This window comes from Micromonas commoda, chromosome 11 (genome assembly GCF_000090985.2).
Source record: "Micromonas commoda chromosome 11, complete sequence".
In the NCBI taxonomy this organism is placed as follows: domain Eukaryota; kingdom Viridiplantae; phylum Chlorophyta; class Mamiellophyceae; order Mamiellales; family Mamiellaceae; genus Micromonas; species Micromonas commoda.
In genome coordinates, this window is record NC_013048.1 from 42,069 (window position 1) to 67,887 (window position 25,819).

Here is a 25,819-nt window from a genome sequence, read left to right on the forward strand (position 1 = left end):
GGCGTGTAGCGTAATTCCAGATGCTAACTTTAAGGTATCATTCCAGTTCCGGGTTACCCCCGAACCCGCCGTCGGGCTCGGGCGCGGGCTGATCATCCTCCTCCATCGGCTCCTCCTTGGGCGGCGGCTGAGCATCCTCTCGCGGCTCCTCCTTGGGCACAGCTGGCGGCGCGACTGGCGCGCCAGACGCCGTCACCCCGCCCGGGAACACCATCTTCCCCACGTTATCCACCGCCTCCTGGGCCTCGGCGCTCAACGGTCGACCGAGCACCTTCTCCGCGTCGAAGAACTGATCGGCCAGCTTGAGATCCGCCGCGCGGCGCTCCACCGCCTTCTCGCACTCGTCGACCAGGTACTGCGCCGCGGCAATGATGGCGGGGTACCGCATGAGGACCTCCTCCTCGGATTCGTGGTAGAGCTTCGCGTTGGTGAGGATCTGTCTCACGTCCTGCATCCAGGATTCCGCGGTGTCGTAGCCCCCCGCGCGCCGCAGGTTTTTCATAATCGTGGAGAGGTCCATCGGCCTATCCACAAATTCCCGGTAATCCGGCACAATCTTCTTGGTGACGGGCGCGTTGAACGCGTCGCAGTTGCGATCGCGCTGTAAGGACTCGATGATCTCCTGGAGGATCTCGTCGCGCCTGCTGCCCCTGAACCTGGTGGTGGTCTTCCTCGGTCCCCCGTAGTCGGTGTAATCGTCCTCGTCGTCGCCTCGCCGACCCTTGACCTTACCCTTGGCCTTGGGAGGAGGAGCAGCCTTGAGCGCAAACTTGAGCTTGAGAGGACCCGCGCCCGGCTTGGGCGCAGCCTCCGCCTCCTTCATCTCCTTCAGCTTCTCGAGGTCCTGGGCGCTGACCCCAGCCTGCGCCTGCAGCTGAGCGAACCGCTTCTTACGCCGCCTCAACATCTCCATCTTCCGTTTGCGCTGTCGTATCAGTTCAGCCTTCTCATCCTCCGGACCCTCGAAACCGGCGCCGATACCCGCGGCGGCGCCACCCCCCCCGCCGCCGCCGCCGCGGCCGCCGCCATGTCCCGCCTGATCCCCGGAGACAAACGCGGGCGGGTCCACGCCGTGCGGGTACAGGATCTTCATCACCGCCTCGCGCGACTTTTCGAGGTCAACCTCGCCGTCGGGCTTGAACTTCCTCGCCTTCATCCACGCGTCGCCGACGGCTTCCGATACGTCATCCTCGATCTTCTCGACGCGGCCGTCGGGGAATGTCCTGGTGACGATGCGCTTGAGCACGAGTTTCTTGCCCGGGGGGACCTGCGTGGGTCCCAGGGGTCGCGCCTCACCCGGCGCGCCGCCGCCCTCGCCGCCCATCAGCCGCCGCATCTCCTCGAGCTCCCTCCGCTCCTCGTCCTCATCCGGCCCGTCGGTGTCCTTGTCCATGCCCTGCTCCAGCTCGTCGGCGAGGGAGTCGTCGGATTCCGACTCCTCCTCCTCGGATGATTCGTCGTCGTCGTCGTCGTCGTCGCTGCCGCCGTCGTCGTCGTCGGAGCTGCCGCCGGCGCCGGCGCGCGCGCGTCTGTTTCCCTTCTTGTCGGAGAGCATCTTGCGCATGTTCTTGAAGATCTTGTTCGCCGCTTCCTTCTGCTCCGTCATCTGCTGCTGGATGCCGACCCTCAGGGACCGGGCGAAGCGGCTCAAACCGCTGTGCTCCGCGTTCTTATCGGCGGTGGCGGCGCCGGACAGCTCGCGGATCAGACCTATCCTCTTCCAGCGATGCAGAGACTTGATCGTCGACTCCGGGACGCCAAAGCCCTTCAGGATGCGCTCCGACTGGGGCATGGTGAGCTTACGCAGATCCGCGTCGGTACCTGTCACCGTCCCTGGCTTAACCTTGGGCTGCGCCGAGACCTGGTCCTCCTTGGGAGGCTGCCTGCGGACGTAGTGGTAAAACTTACCCGTCTTTTCCCTCAGACGTCGGCTCGGATTGAGGTGGAGTACCGCCCTTCCCCCGACCGCCGCCAGGAACTCCACCGTCTGGTTCCACGGCTGCAGCTGCAGCATGAGCTCCAGGTCGAGTAACCCCTTGCGCTGTGCCGGGGTTGTGCCCCGCATGACGGACTGGAACGCGTTTTGCATCTGGGTCATGGAGGTGCCGATCAGCTTCCGGATCCTGGCGATGCCGTCGCGGTCCCTGCCAGCCTCCAGCTTTGCCTTGGCGGCGCGCATGGAGTCGTAGGCGCAAACCTCCTCCACCGGGCACATGCGGTGGACCATGAGATCATCCTCGAACCTGTAGCCCGGGTTGAGCTCGAACTCGTCCGCGTCGTCGTCCCATTCGTCCGCTCGGCGTCTAGTGCCGGGCGGCCGCACGGGTTGGACCACCCTGCGGCGTATCCTTCGCTTGATGTCGTTGCCGACGATGGCGCGATTGAACTGCTTCTCGATGTCGGACACCTTGACCCGCATGTCCTCCTCGGGTACCTTCTCGTCCCTCTGCTTCAGCAGGGTGTGAATGACCGCGGAGTTAACCGCCCGCTCCTCGAAGTCCCTCAGTCGGTCGGTGTTGGGCTGAAACACCTCGATGTGGGGCTCCTGCTGACCGCACATGAAGTACTCGGTTACTTCACGCATCGTCATCGCGCCGTGCGGCGAGCGTATGAGCAGGTAGATGGCCTCGTCCTTCCCGATCACCCGCCTGAACATGGGCGCTCGGTACATGGTCGTCTCCAGCGACTCCTGCGGCTGACCGGGGCTCAAGTCGCTGATGAAAGGAGACGCCGCCTCGGGTCGAAGATCGATGACGTGTCGCTGCCCGCCCTGCGTCAGCGACCTGCCCGCGGTGTCACCCTGCGTTCGACGGCGGTAGTAGGTCACGCGCTTGGCGCCCATGCCGGGCTTGGCGATGAGAGGCGGGTCCTTCTCGGCGTATTGCACCAGGATGAGCTTGCCGTTGGTCGCGGAGAGATCGGAGGGTTTGGTCATCGCCATCGCGACAGCCTCCGCCGGGTCACCCGCGGCGATGGCGGCGGCTGCGGCGGCGGCTTCCTCCGCCGATTGGTGCTTGGCGTTGTACGCGGCGTCAGCCTCCGTCTCCTCTCCCATGGCGCGCGCCAACGCAGCCTGCGCGGCGGCCACGGCGGGTGGTTTTTCCAGCCGAACCGTGCCCTCGTCCAGGAGATAAATCTCTGGAGCCTCCACGTAGATGAGCGGCTCCGGGACCCTGCGCTTGATGCCGCACTGCTCCATGGTGGACGCCGGATCCAGCGGCACGGCTCGCGGACGCCGTTCGCCGTTTTTCTCCGCCTCCTCGCACGCAGCCTGGTAAGCCTTTCCTTGCTCTCCCTCGGGAAAGTGCGCGTGGATGACGCCCCTGAGGTCGGTCCACTTCTTTCGAAGTTTTCGTAGGAGCCCGTCCACGCTGTCGGTGGGTCGGACCGAGATCTTCACCGACGGGGACTCGGTGGTGAATGACTTGACGAGCACCTGGAACTTGTCGTCCGCGCCGGTTTTGAACCCGAGCGCGAGACCAACCTTGGCCTTTTTCTGAAACGCGGGCGGCGCGAAGATGGGCTCCGGTTTGGGCCAGCTCTTGATGTAGGAGTGGGGCCTGAAGGCGGGCGGCCCAGAGACGACGGCGGCGTTGAAGATGTTGTCGAGCCGCCCGGGGCGACCCACCAGTCCCTTGTCCTTTTTGGCGTCGAACTCCTTCTTCTTCGCCCCCGTCCCCTCCTCGTCGCTGTCCAGACCGATGTTGAGCTGGGCGTCCACGTCCTCCACGGGCTGAAGGTGTCGGCCGGGTTTGACGAACGCCTCGCACGTCGCCCACTCCGTGGACTTCATCTCCTCGTCGCCGCCGGGGAAATAGCTCCGAAGCCGCATCATGCGATCGTTCGGGTTGATCGTCACGCGGGGCGGACCGTTCGTCTCCCGCGCCGCCAGAATCTCCGCCGGGGACCAGTGAACCCCGTCTAACCACTCCCCGCGAGCCAACGCCTGGTTACGCCGCGACAGCAACTCCTTAGCCGCGCCGGGCTGGGACGCTCGATACTCAACCTTGGTCTCCATACCCGGCCCAAACACGCCGGCGCCGACGTGGGTGACCACATCCGCGGAGCTATCCGGTGATTCATCGCCTTCATTCGCGTCGTCGTCGAGCTCCATCCCGTCCTCGTCCTCCTTCTCCTTCTCCTTCTCGAGCGCCAGTTTAGCCAGTCGCTCCCGTTCCGTCGCGAGCATGGGTTCCTCGTCGCTCCACAGCCGCGTGTACTGCGCGTGACGCGTAAACGGCACGTGCTTGACGTCGAGGGGCGCGTCGGGGTCCTCGCCCCACCATCCGCGCATCCCCGCGGTCGCTTTTACCGCGCCCTTATCCTCCGCGGGCGCGGGGAGTTCGGAATCCCCGCCGCCGCCGCCGCCGCCGCCGCCGCCGGTGGTTATGGCGCGGATGCCCCCCTCGTCTCGGTCGTTCGTCGCGTCCCCCCCGCCGCCGCCTCCTCCTCCACCACCGCCGCCTCCCGATCCGCCGCCGCCGCCGCCGCCGCCGCCCTCCGCCGACGGTTCGTCTCCTGTGCTCTCCCCGGGCTTACACGCGGCGGGGGGCTTCGCGCCGCCGAGTCGAAAAAGCAATTTCTTGGGCTGCTGCGGCGGCGGCGCGGCTTCGTCGACGGGCTCGGAGTCCACGGGCTCAGCCTTGATCTCCGCTTCGACTTTCACCTCCGGGAGTCGCGCGGGTTCCTCCGGGAGCGCCGCGGGCACCTCATCGTCCTCGTCGGGCTCTCGCTCCTCCTCGGAGTCTTCCCCCCAGTGGATGTCGTCCTCCCAGTCGACGTGCTCAGCCGGGGTATGCGCGGGCATACCCTTGAAGTGCCCATCCCCGGCTCTCGTCGCGATTGCGGGATCCGCCCTCTGATCGTACGCATCCATCTCGTCGGCCGCTTCGTCCTCGTCGTCCTCGTCGTCATCGTATTCGTCGTGCTCGTCGCGGTGTTTCCCGGCGGTGGCGCGTCCGAGCTGATCCCATCCCCGCGGCGGCGGATGCGCGGCGCGGTCGCCATCCTCCTCGTCGCCGTCTTCGTCCGAGGATTCGTCCTCCTCCTCGTCGTCCTCCTCCAGCGGATCGTCGGGAACCATGGGCGGGGCTCTGGGCCGCGGGATGTCGTCGCCGATCGACGGGACCCATTCGCCGTCCTTGTCCTTGTCCTTGTCCTTGTCCTTGTCCTTGTCCTTGTCGTAGGCTTCGCGGAGCTTCTTCTGCATCTTGCTCTGCTCGTGCGCGATGTCGGTGAACTTGAGGATGACGCCGCGCTCCTCCTTGGTGCGCGGACGCTTGGGGACCGCCGGTTTGGGTGGTGCCGCGGCCTCCAAGGCGGAGATGGTTTGGACCATCGGCACGCCCGGCGGCACGGCGGCTGTCGCGGCTACGGTGGGGACCACCGGCGCGGGCTGCGCCATCCCGAGCCCGACAGCGGCGGCAGCGGCGACGGTGGGGACGACGACGGTCTGCGCGGGGGTATCGGCACCGCCGCCCAACGGATCGTCGTAGTCATCCTCGTCGTAGTTGTCGTCGTCTATGCCCCCGCCTCCGCCCCCGCCCACCGGCGCCGCCTGCGCGCCCTGCGCACCCGCGGTTGTCATCATCGACGACGGATCCACGGTTGTCACGACCGGGACGGCGGGAGCCTCCTGCTTCTGCTGATCCTCGTCCACCTCATCGTAATCGTCGTCGTCCTCGAACTCGGCGAACATGTTGGGGCAGCCCGCCGGCCTTCTCCGGGCTACCGCGCCTTCTCCGTGCGCGCGCGGGTTAGGGCAAAAACCGAACCTCGGGGGCTTTTCGAAAAACCAACAAGCAACAGGTTCGCAAATTCGCTTCGTTTTGTTTTGTGACTTGCTTCCGTGTGTTCCTTGAGAATAAATCTGCCCCATCTTCCCATGGTTGACAGTCAGGATAAAACTAACCCTTAACGTCAAATGCGAAACCGCTCCGTCCGAAGTGGATAGAGCGACCTTTTCGACCAAAACCGATGGTGGCCACTCGACTGAGCGCACCGGCACTCGATACAAAAAGCTCTCGACATGGCCACTGCCTGCATCTCGGCGTCCTCTATCGCTCCCGCCCTCCGCGCGCGCGTCCAACCCCGCCGCACCGCCGCCAGGTCCACCAAGGTCAGGGCGGGAATGGACATGAAGCAGGGCAGCGGTTTCGAGACGATCGAGGTCACGCTGGACCGCCCGATGGGCCTTCAGCTCAACAGCGGCCGCGAGGGCATCGGCGCTTACGTCGCGGGCATAGTACCCGACGGTAACGCGGCCAAGGCGGGGACCGTGCGGGTCGGTGACGTCATGGTATCCTGCGCGGACGGAGTCGAACTGCGAGGGGTCGATTTCGACGACATCATGGACGCGCTCGCCGCGAACCCGGACGCCCCCACCATGAAACTCGCGTTCAAGCGGTGGCCGGACACGCCGAACAAGACATCACCCGAGGGGTACGTCTGGCTCGAGGCCAACGCGAGACGCGAGGACGTCGTGGTCCTGCCCTCCGGCCTGCAGTACCGCGTCTTGGAAGAGGGAACGGGACCCACCGGCCGCATCACCAAGGACACGCCGTGTTCGTGCCACTACGAGGGTAAGCTCATCGACGGAACCGTGTTCGACTCGTCCATCAAGCGGGGTAAGCCCATCACCTTCGCCCCGAAGCAGGTCATCCGGGGCTGGACCGAGGCCATGGGGATGATGCGGGAGGGCGACCGGTGGGAGCTCTTCATCCCCGCGGAGCTCGGGTACGGCGGGAGGGGTTCGCCCAGCGGGAGCATCAAGCCGGGCGACGCGCTCATCTTCGAGATGAAGATCGAACGCGTCAACCCGTGAAGGTCGAGATGTGGGGAGACGTGGGGGATACGTCGAGATGGTTGGTCGCGTGAAGGGAGCGCTGCGAGTTACCTTCGAGGTACCTTCGAGGTAGAAATCTGGTCAGAGAAAATGAGGGAAAATGCCGTGATGCCCTAAAACCTGCGATTTTCCCACGGGCGACGCGGCACTCCGCTCTGCGTCCCCGGCGCGGAACGTTTCGACGCATCGGCTGATCGATGAGCCTTTCCGTTGCTCGCCACGGCGCGGCTGCTTTTCCCATCTTCTCCAACGCGGCCAAGCGCAACCTTCGCCAGCTCTCCGCTTCGATCCCCGCTAGGCACCCTCGCCGCCACGCTCGCGCCTTCTCCGTGAAGACCCGCGCCGAGATGGAGTACGACTACGACATCTTCACCATCGGTGAGCACCCGCACCTCGTATCCGCGTCATAGTTTGTCCTGGGTGTCGCAACATGCGCCGCGATCGCGCCGAGACGCGCCGGGTGACGCGTCCGGCCCCGCTCGAGCGTCGACGTCACCGCGACAAATCTCAGGGATAAGGGCGACGGATCGTCCCGTCCCGTCCCCTTCGTCCACCGAACCCGACCCGAACTCACCGTCCGCTCCCCAATCGTTTCCTCTCATCCCGCAGGTGGTGGCTCCGGCGGCGTTCGCGCGTCTCGCATGTCCTCCCAAGCGGGCGCCAAGGTCGGCCTCGTCGAGCTTCCCTACTCCCCCATCTCCTCCGCCACCACCGGCGGCCTCGGCGGCACCTGCGTGATCCGCGGCTGCGTCCCGAAGAAGCTCCTCGTGTACGGCTCCGCGTTCGAGTCCGAGTTCCGCGATGCCGTCGGCTTCGGCTGGGATCACGGCGACAAGATGCCCGAGTTCTCCTGGGAGAGGCTCATCGCTGCCAAGAACGGCGAGATTGAGCGACTCAACGGCATCTACGGCAGACTGCTCGACGGCGCCGGCGTGGAGAAGTACGAGGGCGCCGGTCGCGTCACCGGCCCCAACAGCGTGGAGATCACCGACGTCGACGGCAACAAGAAGACGATCACCGCCAAGACCATCCTGCTCGCGCCCGGGGGCAGGGCGTGGAAGCCCGACATTCCCGGAGCCGACCTCGGCATCACCTCCGACGAGGCTCTCGCGTTTGAGCACCAGCCCAAGCGCGTCGTCGTCATCGGCGGCGGGTACATCGCCGTGGAGTTTGCCGGTATCTTCCAGGGCCTCGGATCGGAGGTGAACATCGTGTACCGCGCGGACCTTCCCCTGCGGGGTTTCGACCAGGAGGTTCGCGAGACGGTTGCGACAAACCTCGCGGCGAGGGGCACTTCGGTTCACGCGGGCGCCAACCCTACGTCCGTCGCCAAGAACGACGACGGATCCCTCACCCTCACGCTGGACAACGGGACGAAGATCGAGACGGACTGCGTGATGTGGGCCACCGGCCGCGTCCCAAACACCGACCGCCCGGACCTCGGCCTGAAGGAGGTTGGCGTCGAGCTCGACTCTAAGGGCGCCGTCGTCGTGGACGAGTACTCCAAGACCACCGTGCCGTCGATCTACGCCGTGGGCGACGTGACCAACCGGGTTAACCTCACCCCCGTGGCGCTGATGGAGGGCATGGCGTTCAAGGACACCGTGGTGCTGGGCAAGCCCACCAAGCCCGACTACGAAAACATCCCATCCGCGGTTTTCTGCCAGCCCCCCGTGGCCACCGTGGGCATGACCGAGGAGGAGGCCGTGGCGAAGGGCATGACCTGCGACATCTACACGAGCACGTTCACCCCGATGAAGATATCCCTCGCGGGCAGGGTTGAGAAGGCGTTCATGAAGCTCATCGTGGACACCGCCACGGATAAGGTTGTCGGCGCGCACATGGTTGGACCCGATTCCGCGGAGATCATGCAGGGCATCGGCATCGCGCTCAAGTGCGGCGCGACGAAGAAACAGTTCGACTCCACGGTGGGTATTCACCCCTCGTCCGCGGAGGAGTTCGTCACGATGCGAACCCTGACCCGCACCGTGGGGCCCAAGGTCGCGGAGAAGGAGGCGGTTGGCGCGAAGATGTGAGTTGGTCCGCCCAGAAAACTTCACCAGAAAATAGGTGACTTGATAAAAAACTACAACGACTAATCTTACTCGTCTCACTTCGCCACGACTCCCTTTGCGAGGTCGTATTTCGCCTCACTGTCCCTCAGTCCGTCGTCCCTGAACTTCCCCGACGCTACCGCGGACGCGAACGGCCCCCACCGCTTCGCGGCGCCATCCGCCTTCATGTCAATTTTCACCCTGAAGCGCATCTCGATCGAGCACCTGGCGCGGTGGAACGGTTGCCGCCCCTTGACGTCGATCCGCCTGAGCTCGTCCGTGAACGCCTTGTCCTCCTCCCACCTCGCGGCGCCGTGCCACAGGTCGAACGAGTCGAACACCATAGCGGGGCCGGTCACGAACGAGTGCGCGTCCTCGGAGGTGAGCTCGGGAAACTCAAACTTTGCAATTTCCTCGGCGGTGAGTTCCTCCTCGCCGCCGCCGAACCCATCGCCGCTGGTGCTCTTACCCGACGCCTTGGCATCGCCCGCGCCGCCCTGCCACAGGGGCCTCAACAGCCGGTTCGTGCCCGGGATCCACGTCTTGGGGTTTAGCGTTATGCCCCTCACGTTGTACTCTTTTTCAGCCTCGGTGTCGTCCATCGAGATCTTCCGCTTCTCAAACTTCCACTCGCGCTCGCCACCGTCCCTGGGCAGGCACACCACCAGGGGCGACTGCCACACCTGCCCCGTCGGATCGATCGCGCTCCGCGCTATCCAAATGTTGACGAACCTGTACTGGTACCTGTCCCGGTCCGGCATGGCCAGGTCGGTCCACCCGTCCTTGGGCCGCTGCGGCGTTTTGGGGTTGGTCCAGCTGTCGGGGTCCCTGTGCAGCCTGGTGGCGAAGTGGATCTTGGAGCTAACGACGTGGCCCTCGGGACGGCGCATCACCCAGTCGATGGCGTCGCTCTCCAGCGACGGGTCAAGCCACCCGGTGCCCGGGAGCACCTCCACCGCGTCGTCGTCGCCGAACTGCGGAAATTGCGACTTTATGAGATCCGCGCCGGCGTCGAAGAGCTCGGGCCAGAGGCCCGCGTGCCCGCTCCCGGTGGGTTCCATGACGCGCCAACCCTTCTCCAGGACATCGCGGAGGTGCACGAGCGCGGGATCCTCCCGCGTGGGCAGGGCGATGAAATCCTTCGCGGCGGAGGATGCGATGGCCTCCCTCGCGGCGTCGTTGATGAGCACGGGGCGGTCCACGGCGCCGTCGTAGTACGGGACCGCCGCGGTGCGCTCGCCGCGGCTCAGGAGCGCGGGTGGCTTTTCGATTATCTTGGTCAGCGACGGCCTGTCGCTCGCGGGTTTGTCCGTCGCCACCGCGCGCGTGGGCACGGCCGGCCGGGACCGGCTCGAAGTCCTCGTCAATCGGGTGCTGACGCCAACGACGGACGACGCGCGCGCGCGCGACGTGCGGCTCGAAGCGGCGCGAGCGGAGACCGCGGAGGGCACGCGCGAGGTCACGAGGGACATCGTGCGACGTGAGTGACCGGGACGTGCCGCGTGCCGTCCTCCACAGTGGTGCGGTTCGGGAGAGGTGCCTATGATATCATAACGCCTGGACCAGACGGCTTCTGATTGGCCGGCGCGGATCTGATGCCGTTTTGTTCCCATCGCCACTTCCGAGACCGAGAATACGAGGATACGACCGGGAAGCACCGACGCGCCTCGCTCCACAACCGCGTCGCGCCCGCCCGCATCCTCGCCCCATGCCCGCTACCGTCCCTCCGCCCCGATCCCTCCGCGCTTCCCGCCGCGCGCCCGCTTGGACGCCCCGCCTCGGCCTCCTCGTCGGCCTCCTGGCGGTCTTTCGCGCGCGGCTCCCAACCTGCCACGCCGCGACCGCCAACCCGATGGACCACGACGACCCGGCCGACACCGTCGCCTCGTTCTCGGAGGCGGTGATGCGCGAGGCCATGTGGGACATGTACGACGCGGACACCGGAGCCGCGCTCGACAACAGCAAGGCGATCAGCCTCAACGTCGACGCGGAGGACACCGACGAAGTGGACCTGGCGCTCTTCGTGGACGACGACGACCACCCCGGAGAGTTCGAACCAAACTCGACGCAGGTGGTCCAGCTGTGCGAGTTTGCGCACCCGGAGACGTGCGCCAAGGCGGTGCCCTACGTCTGGGCCCCCGAGACGTTCGACTGCGGCGAATCCGACGAGTCAAACCCGGACGCCGGGTTCGTCTGCGTCGACATCGAAGCAAAGACGGACAAAGACGGCGACCTCGCCGTCATCGCCGAGACGCGAGCTCCGTCCCCGATGTGCGTCGAGCCTGATGACGACGGCGACGATACCGAGACGACCGACGACATCGTCGAGACGGTCGTGAAGGAGGATCCGACGGTCGTCGAGGACGGTGGCGAGAAGCGGAGGCGGGGACTGACGCAGGCGAGAATCAACCGTCGATCGGGCAACCGATCGCGACACCTCCGAACCGGACGCGTTCGCGGGACGCGCACGTCCACCAGGGGGCGCCGGGGTTAGGCACGCGCGCCGCGAGAGCCCGGGATGGATTTGTTTTCGCCGCGAGAGGTACGGAACGATACGACAAACGATACCGGAAACGAAATGAGAGAGCGCGAGGACCTACTCGCGTGATACGTACGAATTGAAAAAACTCGCTCACCCGTCAAAGTATTCCTCGTAGTCCATCATCAGCGATGGCGGCAGCCGGGTTGGGTTGGTCGGGAACACCGCGTCGTCCTCCTCCCAATCCTTCCAATCGCGGTACCCGCACCTTCGCACCCACGGCGGACACTTACTCACGAAATACAGCGGAGGATCTTTCGCCGATCCCGGGACGCGCCCCGCGCCGGCGAGCACGACGGTCCGCCCCGGCGGACCGGGCGGCCCGGAAGGACCGCGCGGTGCCCCGGGGACCGGCGGCGACGGCGACGGCGGCCTCGACGGCCTCGGCGGCCTACCTCGCAACGGCGGCGGGCCAAACATCGGTGACCCCACGCGAACGCACGTTCCGTTCGAGTCCAGCGTACTTATACGAAAGCCGCACGACCCGTAAACCGAGTTCAGCATCGGCGTCGACGCGAACCTCGTCTGCGCGATGAGCGACGCGATGTTCGGGTCGCACAGGCACAGCGCCTGGTCGAGTAACCCGATGCTCTCGCAACACGCGTCGAGCGCGGTCGCATCGTCGGACGCGGGAGCCGTTACGAGGAGCGTTACGTCGCATCGCTGGACGTCGAGGAGCGAGACGTACGCGCCCGGGTCGCACACGCGCACCACGTCGACCCTTTGATCGGGGGCCCTCGTTGGACCCTCGTTGGACCCTTTGATCGCCGCCTCGCTCGGCGGGGTCGGCGGGGTCGGCGGGGTCGGTGGGTAGGGCGGGTAGGGCGGGAACGGCGGGAACGGCGCGGGGGGAGTGGGTGGTTTCGCCGGGAACGGTTCGCACCGTCGCCCGCCCCGCACGACAAAGCCGCACTCGGCGCTCGTCTCGGCGAACATGCGCCGGAAACTGGCGGGAAACGACCGGAGAACGTCCACGACGTCGTCCTCGCAGAAGCACGAGCGCGCGTTGAGGGCGTCGATGGTGTCGCAGCACGTCTCCGTGAGCGCCCCCGCGCATCCGTCCTGGACGAGTCGTATCAGCGTCCTCGTCGGACACGTCTCAGCGGCGCCGTCCTCCCGCGTCTCGTCTCCGAGACGCGGCGCCTCCGCCTCCGCCTCGGCGCCGTCGTCGCCCGCCACGGACCGGCACGCGCGACCCACGCGCGTGTCGACGCCGCACCTCCGCGGCGCCGTCGCCAGCGCCGGGACGAGCGCGCCCTGTCGCGTCGCGTCCAACCCCAGGAACGGCTCCGAGCAGAAGCACCGCGCGTCGTTGAGCTCTCGCAGCTCGTCGCAGCACGCCGCGGCGGAGTTCGGGCCGGTTTGGACGGTGTCGGGCGCGGCGACCGCGCACAGCGTCGGCAACCCCTCCAGGCGCGCCTCGGTGCAGACGGCGGGGACCGCCCGCGCGCCGCGCGCGGACGCCCAAATCGCCGCGACGAGCGCGAGAGTCGTCGCGCGGCGCCGCATGCGCTCGCGCGCGGTGACAGACGCGGCTCCTCGGAACACGCGCGAAACCAGCCTCGGAGAAGAGAGATCGTTTCCGCGCGGGGTCGAAAGCTCCGATGGATCTCGCGAGCCTCTGCAGTGGGTCGAGGTCCTCGGTGAATCGAGCCCGAATGACCGGTGATTGGCGAGTCTTTGAAAGCTGCTGGAAAAAGCGGGAAAAGCGTATCGCGATCGATGCGGGCATTTTTGGAGGTTCGTGACTCAAGGAGTTCACCTGAACCTTATCCGAGTCAGCCGCTGACCACGCAACCCTGACCATGCAAAGCCCTCAATTGGGTTTTCGCAGGGGAACTTTTCATCTGCCGCAGGCATCGCAAATTGGACCCGCGCCAAGGGAGTCGCGCTCGCCCTCGCACCGCACGCTCGACCCCCAGTTCACACTCGATCGATCACCGCAGAGTGTTCGACGAACGATGATCGCCTCGCTCTGCCCCGCGGCGCTCACGCCCGCGCGCTTCGCGCGTCGGGCCGCCAATCCGGATAAAAAGATTATCAATGCCCGCCGCGCTCAGGTTCGCCCCGTTCGATCGGTGTCTCGGGTCGTCACCCCCCGCGCGGCGATGTGCCCCAACCCCAACCTCGGCGACATGTCCAAACTCCCCGGTGACCCCTCCGTGGTCGTCCACACCAACATCGCGATGGGCGACAAGAAGCTCGCCTTCATGAAGGCCGCCTCCAAGTCCGTCGCCGACTGCCTCTCCAAGCCCGAGAACTTCGTCGTCGTCGCCGTGCTGGACGAGCAGGACATGATCTGGGGCGGTGAGGAGACCCCGTGCGCCATCATCACCGTCAATTCCCTCGGAGGCATCAACTACGCCAACAACACCAAGCTCTCCGGCGAGCTCACCGCCCTCATGGGCGAGTTTGGCGTCGCGCCCGACCGGATGTACACCAACTTTTGGGACATTGGCTTCCGCGAGAACTGCGGATACAACGGCGTCACCTTCGCCGAGGGCGCCAGGCAGGCCGCCGCCGCCGCCTCCAAGGACGAAGACGACGATGACGATGAGGAGGAGGCGGCCGCCGTCGAGGAAGAGGAGGAGGAGGAGGAGGAAGAGGAGGAGGAGGAGGAGGACATCGTCGAGGAGGAGGATTCCGATTCCGACTCGGACGAAGAGATCTCCGCGGAGGAGCTCGCAAAGATCGAGGCCGAGGCTGCCGCCGAGGCTGCCGCCGAGGAGGAGGCCAAGAAGAAGAAGGAGGCCGAGGAGGAGGAGGAAAGGAGGAGGAGGGAGCAGGAGGAGGAGGAAGCCGCCGAGGAGATGATGGCGCTCCCCGCAAACGCCATGGAGAAGAAGAAAAAGAAGGAGAAGAAGGAGGAGGAGGTCGAGGAGGAAGAGGAAGAGGAGGAGGAGGAGGACGACGACGACGAGGAGTACGTCGAGGTTGACTCCTCCGGCAAGGACAAGGAGAAGAAGAAGGGCAAGAAGGGCAAGAAGGTTGACAAGCGCATCACCCCCACGGGCAAGCTCAAGCGACTCTCCGACGAGAAGATCCTCAAGCTCTGGCGCAAGAAGTGCCCCGAGCTCCAGGACCTCTGGGACCTCGACTCCGACGTCACCACCTGGGAGGGCCTCTCCTTCGAGGACGGCGGCGAACCCGGCAAGAGGCGCCTCACTCACATCGAGCTCGACGACTGCGGCATCTCCGGCGACCTGCCCGAGGAGATTGCCGGCTTCGACCATCTCCAGGTTTTGGCCCTGGACGGCAACGACATCACCGGTATCCCCGCCGCCATCGGCGCGCTGGCGTCCATGGAGCAGTGCTACCTCAGCAACAACTCGCTCGAGAGCGTCCCCCCCGAGCTCGGCGACTGCGTGTCCCTCGAGACCCTCTGGCTCAACGGCAACCAGCTCACGTCCATCCCCAAGGAGCTCGCCAACCTCGTCGCGCTGGAGACCCTGGACCTCTCCGACAACCTGCTCGAGACCCTCCCCTCGGAGCTGGCAAACCTCGACCTGCTCGAGCAGCTGGACATCTACAACAACAACTTCAAGAAGCTGCCCAAGGCGCTCGCGCCCGGCGGATCCATGGAAGAGGAGGGCTGCAACATCGTCCGAGAGGAGCCCTAAACGAGGAGGCTCCGCGAGGGCTCTATTCTATTACATCGATTCATCCCTGTGAATACATACACGACGCCTCTGTTGATGACCTACACGTTCACGCGCTATTCGTCCTCCTCGGGGTGGCTCGGTAGCTCGTGTCCGATGAGCTTCTCCGCCCGTTTCTTCGCCTTCAGCAGCCGCTCCTCCACGTTTTTCATGTCGTGCGCGAGCTTCCGAGCCTTCACCTGGTAGTCTGGGATGAGGATCATCTGCTGCTCCACCACCTCGAGCCTCTGCAGCCACAGCACCGCCTCCCTGGTCTCCCCGAGCTGTTCTGACACCGCCTCCTGGCACTTCCGCAGCTCCTGGAGCGTCGCCTGCACCCGCGCGATGTCGGCGCCGGACGAGGACGCGAGCGCCTCGGCCGCGCGACGCGCCCATCGAGGGTCGTCCTTCGCGGACGCCGGGACCGACGCGCGGGAACCCGACGGGGGCAGGCCCGCGGGGAGAATCTCGAAGTGCGACGTGGACGTGGTCGTGTCGGTGGACGGCATCGCTACGCGCGGTTGGCCCTCGGTGATGCGCGCCCCCGTCTGGCCATCCGGGTGTTGAGCAAAATGAGACAGCTGTGCAATCTGGTCGGGGCGCTGCTGGAGAGAGCAGCTCAGAGTTTTCAAATTCCCAGAGGAGGGCGCGCGGGTTGACCGCGTCAGAGTTCGCCTGGATCCGGAGCGAACTCCGCGCGCTCGTCCGTACGCGAACGATACCGGTCAGGCGTCGGGAGCGCCCAAACCCCGCTCGCGACACCGCGTTTTTCACCCGGGGCGGCGAACCCGAGCCCGTTGTTACTCGGCGATGGCGGTGACATCGCCCCGAGCGTCGCTCTCGGGGTCGCTGATGTCCACGGGCTCCATGACCCTTTCCCCGAGGGCCAGCATGGCGAACGAGGACCCGAGTCTGCCCGCGCACCTGGGCAGGGTCCACGAGGCTGCCGAGGCGCTCATGAACTACGCCCTCGAGAGACTCGACGCGAACGAGGTGCGCATCTCTCCATCATCTTCGCGGAACCGCACAACCCGCAACCCGCCGCGAGTGGACCCACCCCGACTGACCACCCCCGACTGACCCCCCGCGCCCGCAGGCCAAGCACGAGGACCTCCGCGAGCAGTTTAACGTCGCGAGGACGCAGATGGACAGGGAACGCGCGTCGGCGCACTCCTCCGAACGGCTCGCCGACCTCCGCAGGGAGGGATCCGTAAGGGCGGCGGAGTTCGAGCGGCTCGCGTCGGCGCTCGACGAGGAGGCTGACGAGGTGGAGGCGCAGTACAGGCGCATGGAGCGCGCGGCGGCGGTGCTGCGGGGCGCGCAGAAGGAGACGGCCGACCTCCTGTCCCTCCTCGGCGGGGTGTTGGAGGACCTGGTGGATCTGGAGGAATCCGCGGATGAGGCGGAGGCGAAGGCGGCGGGGCGCATAGCCGGCGGCACAGCCGGCGCCGGGGGCAAAACCCTAACCCTGACCCTCGACGCGGGGCGCGCCGCCGAGGACGACGCGTCCGCGCGGGCGTTCGAGGCTGCGAGGGCGGCGGCGATCGCCTCCGCGGCGTCGCTCCTCCGAAATGCCGGCGCCGCCGAGGGTCGATGCTACGCCACCGCCGATCGCGTCGACGAGCTGGTGAAGACCACGACGGACGTGGCCGCCGAGCTGGTGACGCGCATGGAGTGCGCGTTGGACGAGGAGGAGGGGACGCGGAAGCTTCTGGAACGCGCGAGGGCGGCGCGGGGGGCGAACGGGACGCTCGTGTCGTTCGGATCCGGAAGCATATCCGGAACGTCGGAAACGTCCTCCCCGCGGGAAAAGGCTTCCGCGAGCTTCATCACGGGATCGACGGTTGACTCCCCCGCGTTGCTTCGCGTCGGGGGCGGGTACGCGGGGTCGCCCCCGAAGCACGGGCACGCGCTGCGGGCCAAGATGGCGCGGGACCTCGAGATGCACGTCAGGGCTCTCACGCAGCGCGCGAAGAAGGCTGCGCGGGAGGCTGACTTGCTGGAGAGGCACCTGGCGAGGGTGGACCGGTTTCAGGACGAGTCGGTCGGCGAGCTGGAGCTCGCGCTGTGGCTCCTGCGCGGCGTCGACGAGCTGACGCGGCGGGAGAAGGCTGAGCGCTTAGCGGCGGCCAAGGCGAGGTCGGACAAGTTCAAGCCGTCGGGGCAGAGCGTCAAGTACGGCAAGCTCAAGTCCATCGCGGACAAGAAGAGAACGGCGAAGAAGAAGCCGGCGACTGTAGACGACGACGCCGCCGGAGCCGACGAGCCGCCGTCGCCGCTTCACCGTCACCGCGAGCGCGTGCAGCAGCGCCGCCGCGACGACGCCGACCTTCTTCGCGGGTTCGACCTCGACGGCGGAATGATCGGCGCGGTGTCGAAACGTCAAACCGGTTCAAACGACGACACAGCTGTGCGCAAGGCTCTCGCCGGCGCGATGGAGTCGGCGGCGGTTTTAGACGACGACGACGACGACGACCGAGGAGTCGAGGTGGCGCCCGAGGAGACGACGTCGACCCCGCCCCCGTCGCGGGCCGTCGCGGGCGTTCATCGTGGGAGCGCGCTGCCCCCAACCCCGGGCGCAGACGTGAGCGCCAAGATACTCAACGACGGAAAAACCCCGGTTCGTCTGACGAGCGTCGAACGATCATCGGACGTTCGCGGGCCCGACGCCGAGGGTGCCGAGGGTGCCGAGGGTGCCGAGGAGACGTTCCACACGCCGGCGACGGAGCCGGAGCGCGCGTCCCGGCCGACCCCGAGCCCCCGAGCCCGGCAGACCCCGAGCCCGTCGCCCTCCGAGCGCAAGAGCACGTACATCCTACCCTTCGGCAAGAGCACGTACAAATTGTTCAAGCGAAACGTGCTCGGCATACCGTCGAAGAAGGACAAGGTGGGGAGTAAAGGGTAGATTCGAGTCCAGTCGTCGTCGCGCGTGTACATCAAGGTATTCTGACTAAATTTTTAAAGCCTATTCGCAGCGTCGTATCCACATCCATCCCCTCGGTGCCCTACAGCGCACCCGTTTCCCGGCTCGTCGTCGACCCATCACGTCTTGGGGTAGTAGCCAGGGTTCTGCTCGGGCTGCTGGTACTGGACCGCGGGCTGGGGCTGCTGGAAGTAGGTCACCGTCGCACCGGGAGGAGCGACGACGGCGCCGGGCGCGGGGTGGAACTCGGTCTTCTTGTCACACGGGCAGCAGAAGACGAGGCAACTGAGTGGCGGAAAGATGCAGAACAGGCCCGCGCAGCTCAGGCAGGTGATGGGACCGGGGTAGACGACCTCCTCGTAGTGGCCCGGCACGCCGTTCACGTACTGCGAGGGAACGGGGTGGGGAAGATGTGAGCGGATCCGGCGGATCAAACGGTGTCGGTCGACGACGGTTGGCGCGGAGATCTTGCTAAGCGCAGATTATTCGAGTTTTGGCAGGGGTGACACTCACCACCATCTGCTGGGGGCTCGGGGCCTGGCCGTGCTCATAGCCCGGGGGCTGGCCGTAGCCCGGCTGCGCGTATCCATATTGAGGTACATGTTGGACCTGGACCCCGTAGGGCTGAGCGGGATACTGGCTCATGCCGTCAGGGGAAGTGACCGCAGAGCGACGTGTCCCGCGTTCCCAAAAGACGACAGACAGCTGGCAGGCGGCGAAATCAAGCAAGTGATGACCTCAAGTCCGCTCAAAAAAAAATTGTGACTGGCGCGCTAAAACACTCATCACTGCACCGTCCACCGTTGGAACCGTTCCCGGTCGTCCGGCTCCACCAACCCATCCTCCTCCTCCTTCCCGCCCTCCACGACGTCGTAGTTGAAGTACACGTTGAGCGTCCGCCTCTCCCCGGGGTTCGCCCCGGGCTCCAGCTCGATCGTCCCGCACAGGGCGTCGCCCTCGCGCATCGCGACGGGCTCGTCGAACATGAGCACCGTCTGATACCAGTGCGTGGAGTCAGCGTCCGGGCCGGTGGACAGCTTCACCTTCCCGTAAAAGTCCACGTCGAACCACAGCGCCAGGCCGTGCACGTCGCACGTCCGCGACGCCACCATGCGGACGTCCCCGGCGATGGGTTCGTACAAACGCTCCAGTTCGACAGTCGCACAGTCGATGGGTTCGATGGCGTCGACGGGTTCCGACGCGAGTTTGTCCGCGGGCACCGTCTGGACGGGGGGATCCGCGTGCCAGTCGCGCTTGGCCGCGGGTATCAGCGCACTGAAGTCCAGGCCGTAGACGTCCTCCCAGAACGTGACCGCGCCGTCCCATCTGTCCCGGTCCGACAACAGCGCCACCTTCACGGCGGCTTCGTTCGGCAGGACCAAACCGCCCGGCGCCAAGTACCGATCCCGCGCGTCCACCACGGACGGCAGCATGCTCTCGAAGAGCAGCGCGTACCCCATCCACTCGCTTACGATGACGTCAACCTTTTCCGGGATGTCCACGTCCTCCATCTTCCCCTTGATGACCTCGATAGTTCCGTCGAACCCGTTGTCCTTGACCAGCCGCCGGGTGTGCCGAGTGATCCCGGACGCGTCCACGGCGTACACCTTCCTGGCGCCGCACCTCGCCGCGAACATGGACAGTATGCCGGTGCCGCAACCGACGTCCAACACCACCTTACCCTCAATCTGCGGCCTGTGCGCCTCGATGGCGTCCAGGTAAGCGCCGGTTCGCGCCGCGTCGCCGATCATCTCGCGGTGGATGCCGAGGTGCGAGTACGAGTCGAAGTAGGTATCGTCGGCGTCCGCGTCGCTGCGGCTGGCGTTGAGCTCGTACAGCTCGTCCTCGTCGAAGGACTCGATGACGTCCCACGTTTCATCGTCATCGAAGTCGTCGAACTCGAAGACGACGTCCGGTCCGTCGTCCTGGGCAGCGGCGGGGGCCCGGTCGTCCGAGGCGGCGGCGGCCAGACGAGAAACGCACATTCCTCGAGGGTTAGGGCCGGGTCTCGCGACGCGGGACGACCGCGACGTGGGCCGCCGGATGGGATGCGCGAGCCGTGCGGACGCGTGGCGGCGCCTCGACGGCGCCGCGATCGTTGCCCGCGTGGCAAAACGGGCGTGGCCTCCAAGAGAAGCCATGGCGCCTTGACGAAGTGAAACCCCCACCTGTCAGGGCCAGCTGTGTCAGCGATTCTGTTGGTCCCCACGAGCAACTGGATATCATCTGCCGGACAGCATGCGACTGCCTCACTCCCGCGGGCGAGCCGGCAGCTGGGGTTCGCGGCCGAGATGGGCATCAAGTCGCGGCAACGTCGGCGCCAGCAAGCCGCGGGCCGCGCCAGCGCCGGCAACGCCGGCGTGCCCCGCGGCTTCAACCCTCGAACCGGCGAGTTCGACGGCACCGGCATGAGCCAGGACGAGATCTTGGCGCTGTACGAGGAGCTCGCCGCGGAGGAGCGGCGACGGCAGAGGGGCGGCAGGGTTCGGTACTCCGAGGGTAACGCGGTGATGAAGCTATGGAACGGGGTGTACCGCCTCGTCGCCGTCGTCGCCGTCGTCCTCATCGCGTCGTTCACGCAGCTGTTTCCCACCGCGGAGGCGTACGACAGGAGGCGGGGCCAGGATCCCAACGCGAGGTTCGGCGACGACGCGGGCGACGAGGGAGCCGAGAACGTCGGGGGGGCCGGGGGTTCGGGACCCGAGAAAACCCCGCGGGACGAGCCGGCCAAGCCCACGGACCCGTTCGAGACCCTGGGCCTGGACAAATCCACCGCCACGGCGGACGACGTCGCCAAGGCGTTCAAACGGATGGCCATCAAGTGGCACCCCGACAAGAACCTCGACCGCGAGGAGGAGGCCAAGCACATGATGCAGACGATCAACGCCGCGAGGGCGCGGTGCGTGCAGATCCTGGAGGGCGGTAAGGACCCGGAGGAGCGCGACGACGCCGAGTTCGATCCCACCAAACCCCGACCGGAAGGGGACGACGACGACGCATCAGATGCGTCAGACGACGACGTGGGCGGAGCGGACTGCGAGGCCAAGGCGCGCCGCCGAGCGGAACGCGCGCACCGCCGGATGTACGAGGAGATGCAGCGCGACTACGAACGGAGGAGACGACAGGAGCGTCAGAGGGTGCGTTTAGAGGCGAGGCAGCCCGGCGCCAGGTTCAAGAGGCAGAGGGACGCGCACGCGGCGAGGGCGAGAAGAAGCGAGTCGTCAGAGAAGGACACGAAAAGAAGCGAGGACGCAGACGGCGCCGACGCCGAGGCGGGGTCGGAGCCCAACGACTCGAACCCAGCCGATACCTCCGGCGGCTCCGCGAACAGGAGCGGAAAGGGTTCGAGCACGAACAGGAAGAAGAACCGCGCGCGAAAGGACAAGTCGCGGTTCGCGGAGAGGGGCGAAACGGACGAGGAGGACGATCGGAGGACGGGGAGGAAAAGACTCGGGGGCGTCGAGAGCTGCGCGGAGCGCATGGACGCGTGCGTGCACGAGATCGCGCTCGCCGTCCGCGCCCACGCGCCCACCCTCCTCGCCGAGCTCCTGATGTTCGAGTGCCCGCCCCTCGCGCCGGTGGATCCCGACGGCAACACGCCGCTGCACTACGTGGCCAGGTACGACCCGGGCTTGGTGGAGGCTTTTCTCCAGGTTGTCGGCGAGGGGTGGCGAGCGGCGGCGACGGCCAAGAACAATCACGGTCAGACGCCGGTGGACATGCTGTCGCCGGAGGTTGAGGACCTCGACGAGAAGACCGCGGCTCAGGCGGATAGGGTCGATTCGGTCAAGGGGACGTCGCCGGCGGCGGTGGAGGAGCGGGAGAGGCTCGAGAAGCAGGCGAGGGAGCGAGCCGAGGCGAGCCGGCTGGGCGCCGAACGAATTCGCAAAATCACCGGATACGCCCAGAGGGAGGAGGAGAAGAGGCGGGTGCTGACGCGGCGGACGTTCGACGCGAGGGGCGCCGCGCGGGTCTCCGTCGCCGCGACGGCGTCGTGCGCGACCGCGTACTTCGTCGTGTGGACGGGCGTGTGGGGCGCGTGGGTGTGGGCGGCGGGGGTATTCTTCGCCACGGCGGTGTTCGCGCTCGACCGGCTGGTGCCCCGCGAGCAGGTGGCGGAGTTCGCGGGGAACGGGGACGGGGAGGGCGACGGGGCCGCCACTTGAGACGCGTGATGAGGACGACTGCCGGCGATTGCGGAAATTTGGACGGCGTGACGACGTACGTTCCGTATGATTGAATCTACGCAAATCTCTCAGACGAATCTCTCAACCGTCGATGATGCTCTCAAAGTGCCGCGCTCCGCCGTCGTACACGGCGCCGCCCCCGCCGAGCGAGAAACCGTGCTCCACGCCGCGCGCCAACATGCCCTTGGCGTTCGCGACCTCCTCCTCGAACCCCTTACCCGCCGCGCCCGCGCTCGCGGGGATCCCGGTCCTGTCCCAGTCGGCGCAACCGCACTTGTGGCACTTGTGGGGGGGAAACGGCTTGTTGAGGGTGACGCAACGCGCTTGGCAGTTACCGCTCGCGCACTTGAACCAGCGTTTCTCCGCCTGGATCGCCTTGGCCTGGTGCCTCTCCTCGAAGCACCGCGTCGGTCTGCGTCCCTGTTCGTACACCGCGCCGCAGCCGGGGTGAACACACTTGGACGCGGTCACCTTCATCGACCGAGTGTTGGTCAGCTGGGTGTAGAGCTTATCCTGCTTCTCCAACGCGTCCATCGCGGTCATCAGGCGCTCGTTCTCCAACGCCTCGGCGTCGTCCGCGTACCTCGACCGCTTCGTATCGTCCTGACCGTCCAAAACGCAGCCGAAGACGTCGCCGAACGAACCGGGAACCGGCGGTTTAGCCGTCGACTGACTGTCGCCCCGTCGCTTCGCCCCCCGCGGGTCCATCTCCGGCGGACCGTTTTTTCCAACCCCCGCTTGCGCTTCGAGACGCGTCCTCCCCTCGGATCCCGGCGTCGTCCGCGTCGCGCCGGGTGTGAGGCCCTTGGCGCCCGCCTTGGCGCCCGCCTTGGCGCCGGACGACGACGCGGGCACGTTTGTAACGCCGACACACACTCGAACCTCGCCCAAGGGTTTGCGGCGCCAGTCGTTGGGATCCGGAGGTTTCAGCGCCTTGGCGACAGCCTTGGCCCTCTCCGCCGACGCCATGTCCTTGATCATGTCCCGCAACGCGTCGCCGTCGCAGTCGAAACCGTCGTCGACCAGCACGATGTTTTCCGGATCTTTTCTCGGATCTTTCCCGTCGTCCAGCTTGGCAAAGGCGGCGGCGAAACGAGCCCCGGCGCCAGCTGTGTTTCCCCGAGGCGCTAAACCGCCGAGCATCGCGGCGCCTCGAGATCCGGAGGATAGGCCGTGCCTGGCGGCGATCGCGCGACGCTCCTCGTCGCCGTACGTCCTCGCCGGCTGCTGCTGCTGCTGCTGCCGCTGATGCTGATGCTGGGCGCGGTAGCCGGCTGCGTGAACGCCTGGCGGTAGGCTGGGCGTTTTTCCTCCGTTTCCTCCTCCCCTGGTTCCCATCACCGTCTTGCCGTTGACCGTGAACTTCGGTGCGCGCCTGACGCCGACGTTCATCCTGCCGCTCCTCGTGAAAGCCTTGAGGGCGGCGGACGCGTGGTAGGAGCAGTACTCGCTGAGCGATCGGTTGACGTGCATCGTGCAGTTGTTTCCGTCGCGCCTGACGCCTCGGCACCGGCCAAAGTCCGCGGACGTCCCGAGCTTCCACAGCGCCCGCGGGTCCTTGCCGTCGACCGTGGCGGAGGGTCGGCCTCCGTCCCGGTCGCCTCGCGACTCGTTGAGCTGCGCGTCGACGACGGACCAGATCGTGCCCTCGGGTTCCCTCCAGTTGTCGGTGTGCGCCTGGCCGAAGAGGAACACCGAGATGCACGCGTCGTCCCTGCCGAGGTCGGAGAGCTTCCACACGCTGTAGCTGCCGCCGTTGGAGCTGCTCTTCAGGCTCTTCTCCACCAGCACCCCCGCGGTGGCCCAACGACCCGTGACGGCAGGCCTCAGGTCCTTCAGGCGGTAGAACCGCAGGTCCGCGAACCTGTCCTCGACCACCATCCCGGCGACGACGCGATTCTTTATGCGAAGCCCCGAGTACTTCTCGACGGTCTCCACCCTCGCCTGCTGCGCCCTGAGCTGATCCCTCTGCGCCTGCTCCCTCTCGCGCTCGCTCGCGGTCGTAGTGAACGCCCTCGCGGGCTTGGGTCGACCCTGCATCGTCGCCCGCCCGCCCCGTCGCCTCTTCCTATGATCTGGCTGATGAAGGGGCGAATTTCAAACTGCGAGAGTCTGCATCCACACGGCCTGCTGCAGCTCCGGTCGGATAAGTCTGACTCACCCGCCCGAGGGCGCCACTCGCGCGGGCGCACTCGGTGCTCGTGAGCCGGAACCCGGCGTCCGTCTCGGAGCGAGCGTTTCGTTAGATGCGAACATGTCGGCGCTAGGGTCCGCCGACTCGAGCGCGCACGGCGCGGCGCCGCTCTCGACGTCCCCTCCCGACTCGGAGAATGACGCGTCCACCAGCGTCCACAAGCTCGAGGTGATGGTCCACCCGAGGTTCGTGCGTCAGCTGAAGGAGGAGCCCGCGGTGTTCTGCCCTTTGGACTGGCTCCCCGACGAGGTCATCAGCAACGTGCTCGTCCACCTGGTGAGTGCGCCGAGTCGCGAGCCGAGAACCCGCGCCGACGTCGCGACGAGCCCCCGAAACCCCCCACCCCCCCGCCTCCCCCGCGGGCTGCCCGGCGACCACCCCAGTCGCGCCCGCCCCACCGTGCCCACCGCGAACGCTCCCCGCAGCCCGAGCCCAGACCCGCTGACGAGCCATCATCCCACGACCCACCCCCCACCCACCCGCTCGCAGCACGGCCGCGACGTCGCGCGCTTCAGCCTCGTCAACCGCAGGGCCCGCAGGCTGTGCGAGGACGACGACGTGTGGAGGGAGCTCTGCGCCAGGCACTTCGACATTCGCCCCGAGAACCGCGACAGGCCCGAGTGCGGATGGAACACCCTGTACCAGATCCACCACAACGTGCTCTACTCGCTGTTCAGGGACGGGGGAAGGCAATCCCCAGGGCTGGGCACGAGCGACGGCTTCGGGCGCGGCATCGCCGCCATCGCGCAGGGCCGCGCGGGCGGGATGTCCATCTCCCTCGGCGCCGCGTGAAGCGACGACGCGTCGCCGTGTACCAAAGATAAAACCCGTGTACCAACGATCGACGGACGCCACGTGCGGTCGACTACTCGTGTAACTATGATAAAACACCTAAGTGTCCCTGAGGGTGTCAGCTCCTCGGGGCTCTGCGTCGTCACTCGAAGTCACTCGAAGTCCCTGTCGTCATCCGGCTCGCTGTCCACGTCGTCCATCGCGTTGTCCACCTCGTCGGTCACCATGTCGTTACCCACCACGCCCCGCGTCGTCTTCTGTCCCATCGGCGTGACGTCCGCCAGCGCCTTACGAATCAGCGATCTCTGTCGGTAAGGGAGACGTCGTCGGGGGACGAGAGTCACGTACGTACGTCCTCGGGTGGCGGAAAAGAGGCACCGGGAAACGGGTAACTCGGGACGCGGTTGTTCTCACCTGCACCTCGAGCTCGTGTTCGAGCCTGCGGAGCGACGCGGTTTCGTCGGCGTCCGCGCACGTCGCTCCGACCCCGCGTGGCGCCACGGGTGGGCACGTCAGCGGGAAACAGACGGGCGCGAGCGGTAACATGCGCGCTCCGGCTCTGCCATTTGGCCGCAACGGAAAAACTCTCCGGTCCGGTCAGCGCTCCCGCCAGGCACAGCAGGCTGTGTCACGGTCCCGGGGAAAAAA

At 66.6% G+C, this 25,819-nt stretch overlaps 15 protein-coding genes across 15 annotated transcripts; 8 read left to right on the top strand and 7 right to left on the bottom strand.

Annotated features, from left to right (window-relative positions):
- Positions 1 to 7: 7 nt before the first annotated feature.
- MICPUN_62240 (histone acetyltransferase) lies at positions 8 to 5,878 on the bottom strand (the record flags this gene model as incomplete). Its single annotated transcript, XM_002505047.1, has 1 exon — positions 8 to 5,878. One exon carries the CDS (start codon positions 5,876 to 5,878, stop codon positions 38 to 40), a length of 5,841 nt encoding a protein of 1,946 aa, XP_002505093.1. The 3' UTR covers positions 8 to 37.
- A 507-nt stretch (positions 5,879 to 6,385) lies between these two features.
- Positions 6,386 to 6,823, top strand: MICPUN_86352 (predicted protein; the record flags this gene model as incomplete). The annotated part of the gene is made up of 1 exon (XM_002504736.1): positions 6,386 to 6,823. The coding sequence occupies one exon, from the start codon at positions 6,386 to 6,388 to the stop codon at positions 6,821 to 6,823; it is 438 nt and encodes a 145-aa protein (XP_002504782.1).
- A 365-nt stretch (positions 6,824 to 7,188) lies between these two features.
- Positions 7,189 to 8,943, top strand: MICPUN_91929 (predicted protein). The gene is made up of 2 exons (XM_002504737.1): positions 7,189 to 7,222; positions 7,454 to 8,943. Exons 1-2 carry the CDS (start codon positions 7,192 to 7,194, stop codon positions 8,878 to 8,880), a joined length of 1,458 nt encoding a protein of 485 aa, XP_002504783.1. The 5' UTR covers positions 7,189 to 7,191; the 3' UTR covers positions 8,881 to 8,943.
- An 11-nt stretch (positions 8,944 to 8,954) lies between these two features.
- Positions 8,955 to 10,370, bottom strand: MICPUN_62243 (predicted protein; the record flags this gene model as incomplete). The annotated part of the gene is made up of 1 exon (XM_002505048.1): positions 8,955 to 10,370. The coding sequence occupies one exon, from the start codon at positions 10,368 to 10,370 to the stop codon at positions 8,955 to 8,957; it is 1,416 nt and encodes a 471-aa protein (XP_002505094.1).
- Positions 10,371 to 10,750: 380 nt separating this feature from the next.
- Positions 10,751 to 11,392, top strand: MICPUN_62244 (predicted protein; the record flags this gene model as incomplete). Its single annotated transcript, XM_002504738.1, has 1 exon — positions 10,751 to 11,392. The coding sequence occupies one exon, from the start codon at positions 10,751 to 10,753 to the stop codon at positions 11,390 to 11,392; it is 642 nt and encodes a 213-aa protein (XP_002504784.1).
- A 138-nt stretch (positions 11,393 to 11,530) lies between these two features.
- On the bottom strand, positions 11,531 to 12,946 carry MICPUN_102909 (predicted protein; the record flags this gene model as incomplete). Its single annotated transcript, XM_002505049.1, has 1 exon — positions 11,531 to 12,946. The coding sequence occupies one exon, from the start codon at positions 12,944 to 12,946 to the stop codon at positions 11,531 to 11,533; it is 1,416 nt and encodes a 471-aa protein (XP_002505095.1).
- A 95-nt stretch (positions 12,947 to 13,041) lies between these two features.
- On the top strand, positions 13,042 to 14,000 carry MICPUN_62246 (predicted protein; the record flags this gene model as incomplete). The annotated part of the gene is made up of 2 exons (XM_002504739.1): positions 13,042 to 13,080; positions 13,272 to 14,000. 2 exons carry the CDS (start codon positions 13,042 to 13,044, stop codon positions 13,467 to 13,469), a joined length of 237 nt encoding a protein of 78 aa, XP_002504785.1. The 3' UTR covers positions 13,470 to 14,000.
- Positions 14,001 to 14,649: 649 nt separating this feature from the next.
- Positions 14,650 to 14,973, top strand: MICPUN_74345 (predicted protein; the record flags this gene model as incomplete). Its single annotated transcript, XM_002504740.1, has 1 exon — positions 14,650 to 14,973. A coding segment is annotated over one exon (324 nt), but the record flags the coding sequence as incomplete, so codon positions are not given.
- Positions 14,974 to 15,027: 54 nt separating this feature from the next.
- On the bottom strand, positions 15,028 to 15,584 carry MICPUN_62248 (predicted protein; the record flags this gene model as incomplete). The annotated part of the gene is made up of 1 exon (XM_002505050.1): positions 15,028 to 15,584. The coding sequence occupies one exon, from the start codon at positions 15,582 to 15,584 to the stop codon at positions 15,153 to 15,155; it is 432 nt and encodes a 143-aa protein (XP_002505096.1). The 3' UTR covers positions 15,028 to 15,152.
- Positions 15,585 to 16,689: 1,105 nt separating this feature from the next.
- On the top strand, positions 16,690 to 18,631 carry MICPUN_109099 (predicted protein). Its single transcript, XM_002504741.1, has 2 exons — positions 16,690 to 18,384; positions 18,512 to 18,631. Exon 1 carries the CDS (start codon positions 16,745 to 16,747, stop codon positions 17,978 to 17,980), a length of 1,236 nt encoding a protein of 411 aa, XP_002504787.1. The 5' UTR covers positions 16,690 to 16,744; the 3' UTR covers positions 17,981 to 18,384; positions 18,512 to 18,631.
- Positions 18,632 to 18,724: 93 nt separating this feature from the next.
- On the bottom strand, positions 18,725 to 20,146 carry MICPUN_109100 (protein arginine methyltransferase). Its single transcript, XM_002505051.1, has one exon. The coding sequence runs from the start codon at positions 19,981 to 19,983 to the stop codon at positions 18,784 to 18,786; it is 1,200 nt and encodes a 399-aa protein (XP_002505097.1). The 5' UTR covers positions 19,984 to 20,146; the 3' UTR covers positions 18,725 to 18,783.
- Positions 20,147 to 20,289: 143 nt separating this feature from the next.
- On the top strand, positions 20,290 to 22,164 carry MICPUN_62252 (predicted protein; the record flags this gene model as incomplete). Its single annotated transcript, XM_002504742.1, has 1 exon — positions 20,290 to 22,164. The coding sequence occupies one exon, from the start codon at positions 20,290 to 20,292 to the stop codon at positions 22,162 to 22,164; it is 1,875 nt and encodes a 624-aa protein (XP_002504788.1).
- Positions 22,165 to 22,266: 102 nt separating this feature from the next.
- On the bottom strand, positions 22,267 to 24,225 carry MICPUN_102913 (predicted protein; the record flags this gene model as incomplete). The annotated part of the gene is made up of 1 exon (XM_002505052.1): positions 22,267 to 24,225. The coding sequence occupies one exon, from the start codon at positions 24,223 to 24,225 to the stop codon at positions 22,267 to 22,269; it is 1,959 nt and encodes a 652-aa protein (XP_002505098.1).
- Positions 24,226 to 24,439: 214 nt separating this feature from the next.
- On the top strand, positions 24,440 to 25,171 carry MICPUN_102914 (predicted protein; the record flags this gene model as incomplete). The annotated part of the gene is made up of 2 exons (XM_002504743.1): positions 24,440 to 24,655; positions 24,869 to 25,171. The coding sequence occupies 2 exons, from the start codon at positions 24,440 to 24,442 to the stop codon at positions 25,169 to 25,171; spliced, it is 519 nt and encodes a 172-aa protein (XP_002504789.1).
- Positions 25,172 to 25,323: 152 nt separating this feature from the next.
- MICPUN_114082 (predicted protein) lies at positions 25,324 to 25,717 on the bottom strand (the record flags this gene model as incomplete). Its single annotated transcript, XM_002505053.1, has 2 exons — positions 25,324 to 25,480; positions 25,581 to 25,717. 2 exons carry the CDS (start codon positions 25,715 to 25,717, stop codon positions 25,324 to 25,326), a joined length of 294 nt encoding a protein of 97 aa, XP_002505099.1.
- Between the last annotated feature and the right edge of the window lie 102 nt (positions 25,718 to 25,819).

Bases quoted from the DNA above. Each gene is read 5' to 3' on its own strand.
- MICPUN_91929 (XM_002504737.1), top strand. From the start codon at position 7,192: ATGGAGTACGACTACGACATCTTCACCATCG. The intron at 7,223-7,453 runs GTGAGCACCCGC...CTCATCCCGCAG, and splicing joins CTACGACATCTTCACCATCG to GTGGTGGCTCCGGCGGCGTT.
- MICPUN_109099 (XM_002504741.1), top strand. From the start codon at position 16,745: ATGGAGTGCGCGTTGGACGAGGAGGAGGGGACGCGGAAGCTTCTGGAA.
- MICPUN_109100 (XM_002505051.1), bottom strand. From the start codon at position 19,983: ATGTGCGTTTCTCGTCTGGCCGCCGCCGCCTCGGACGACCGGGCCCCC.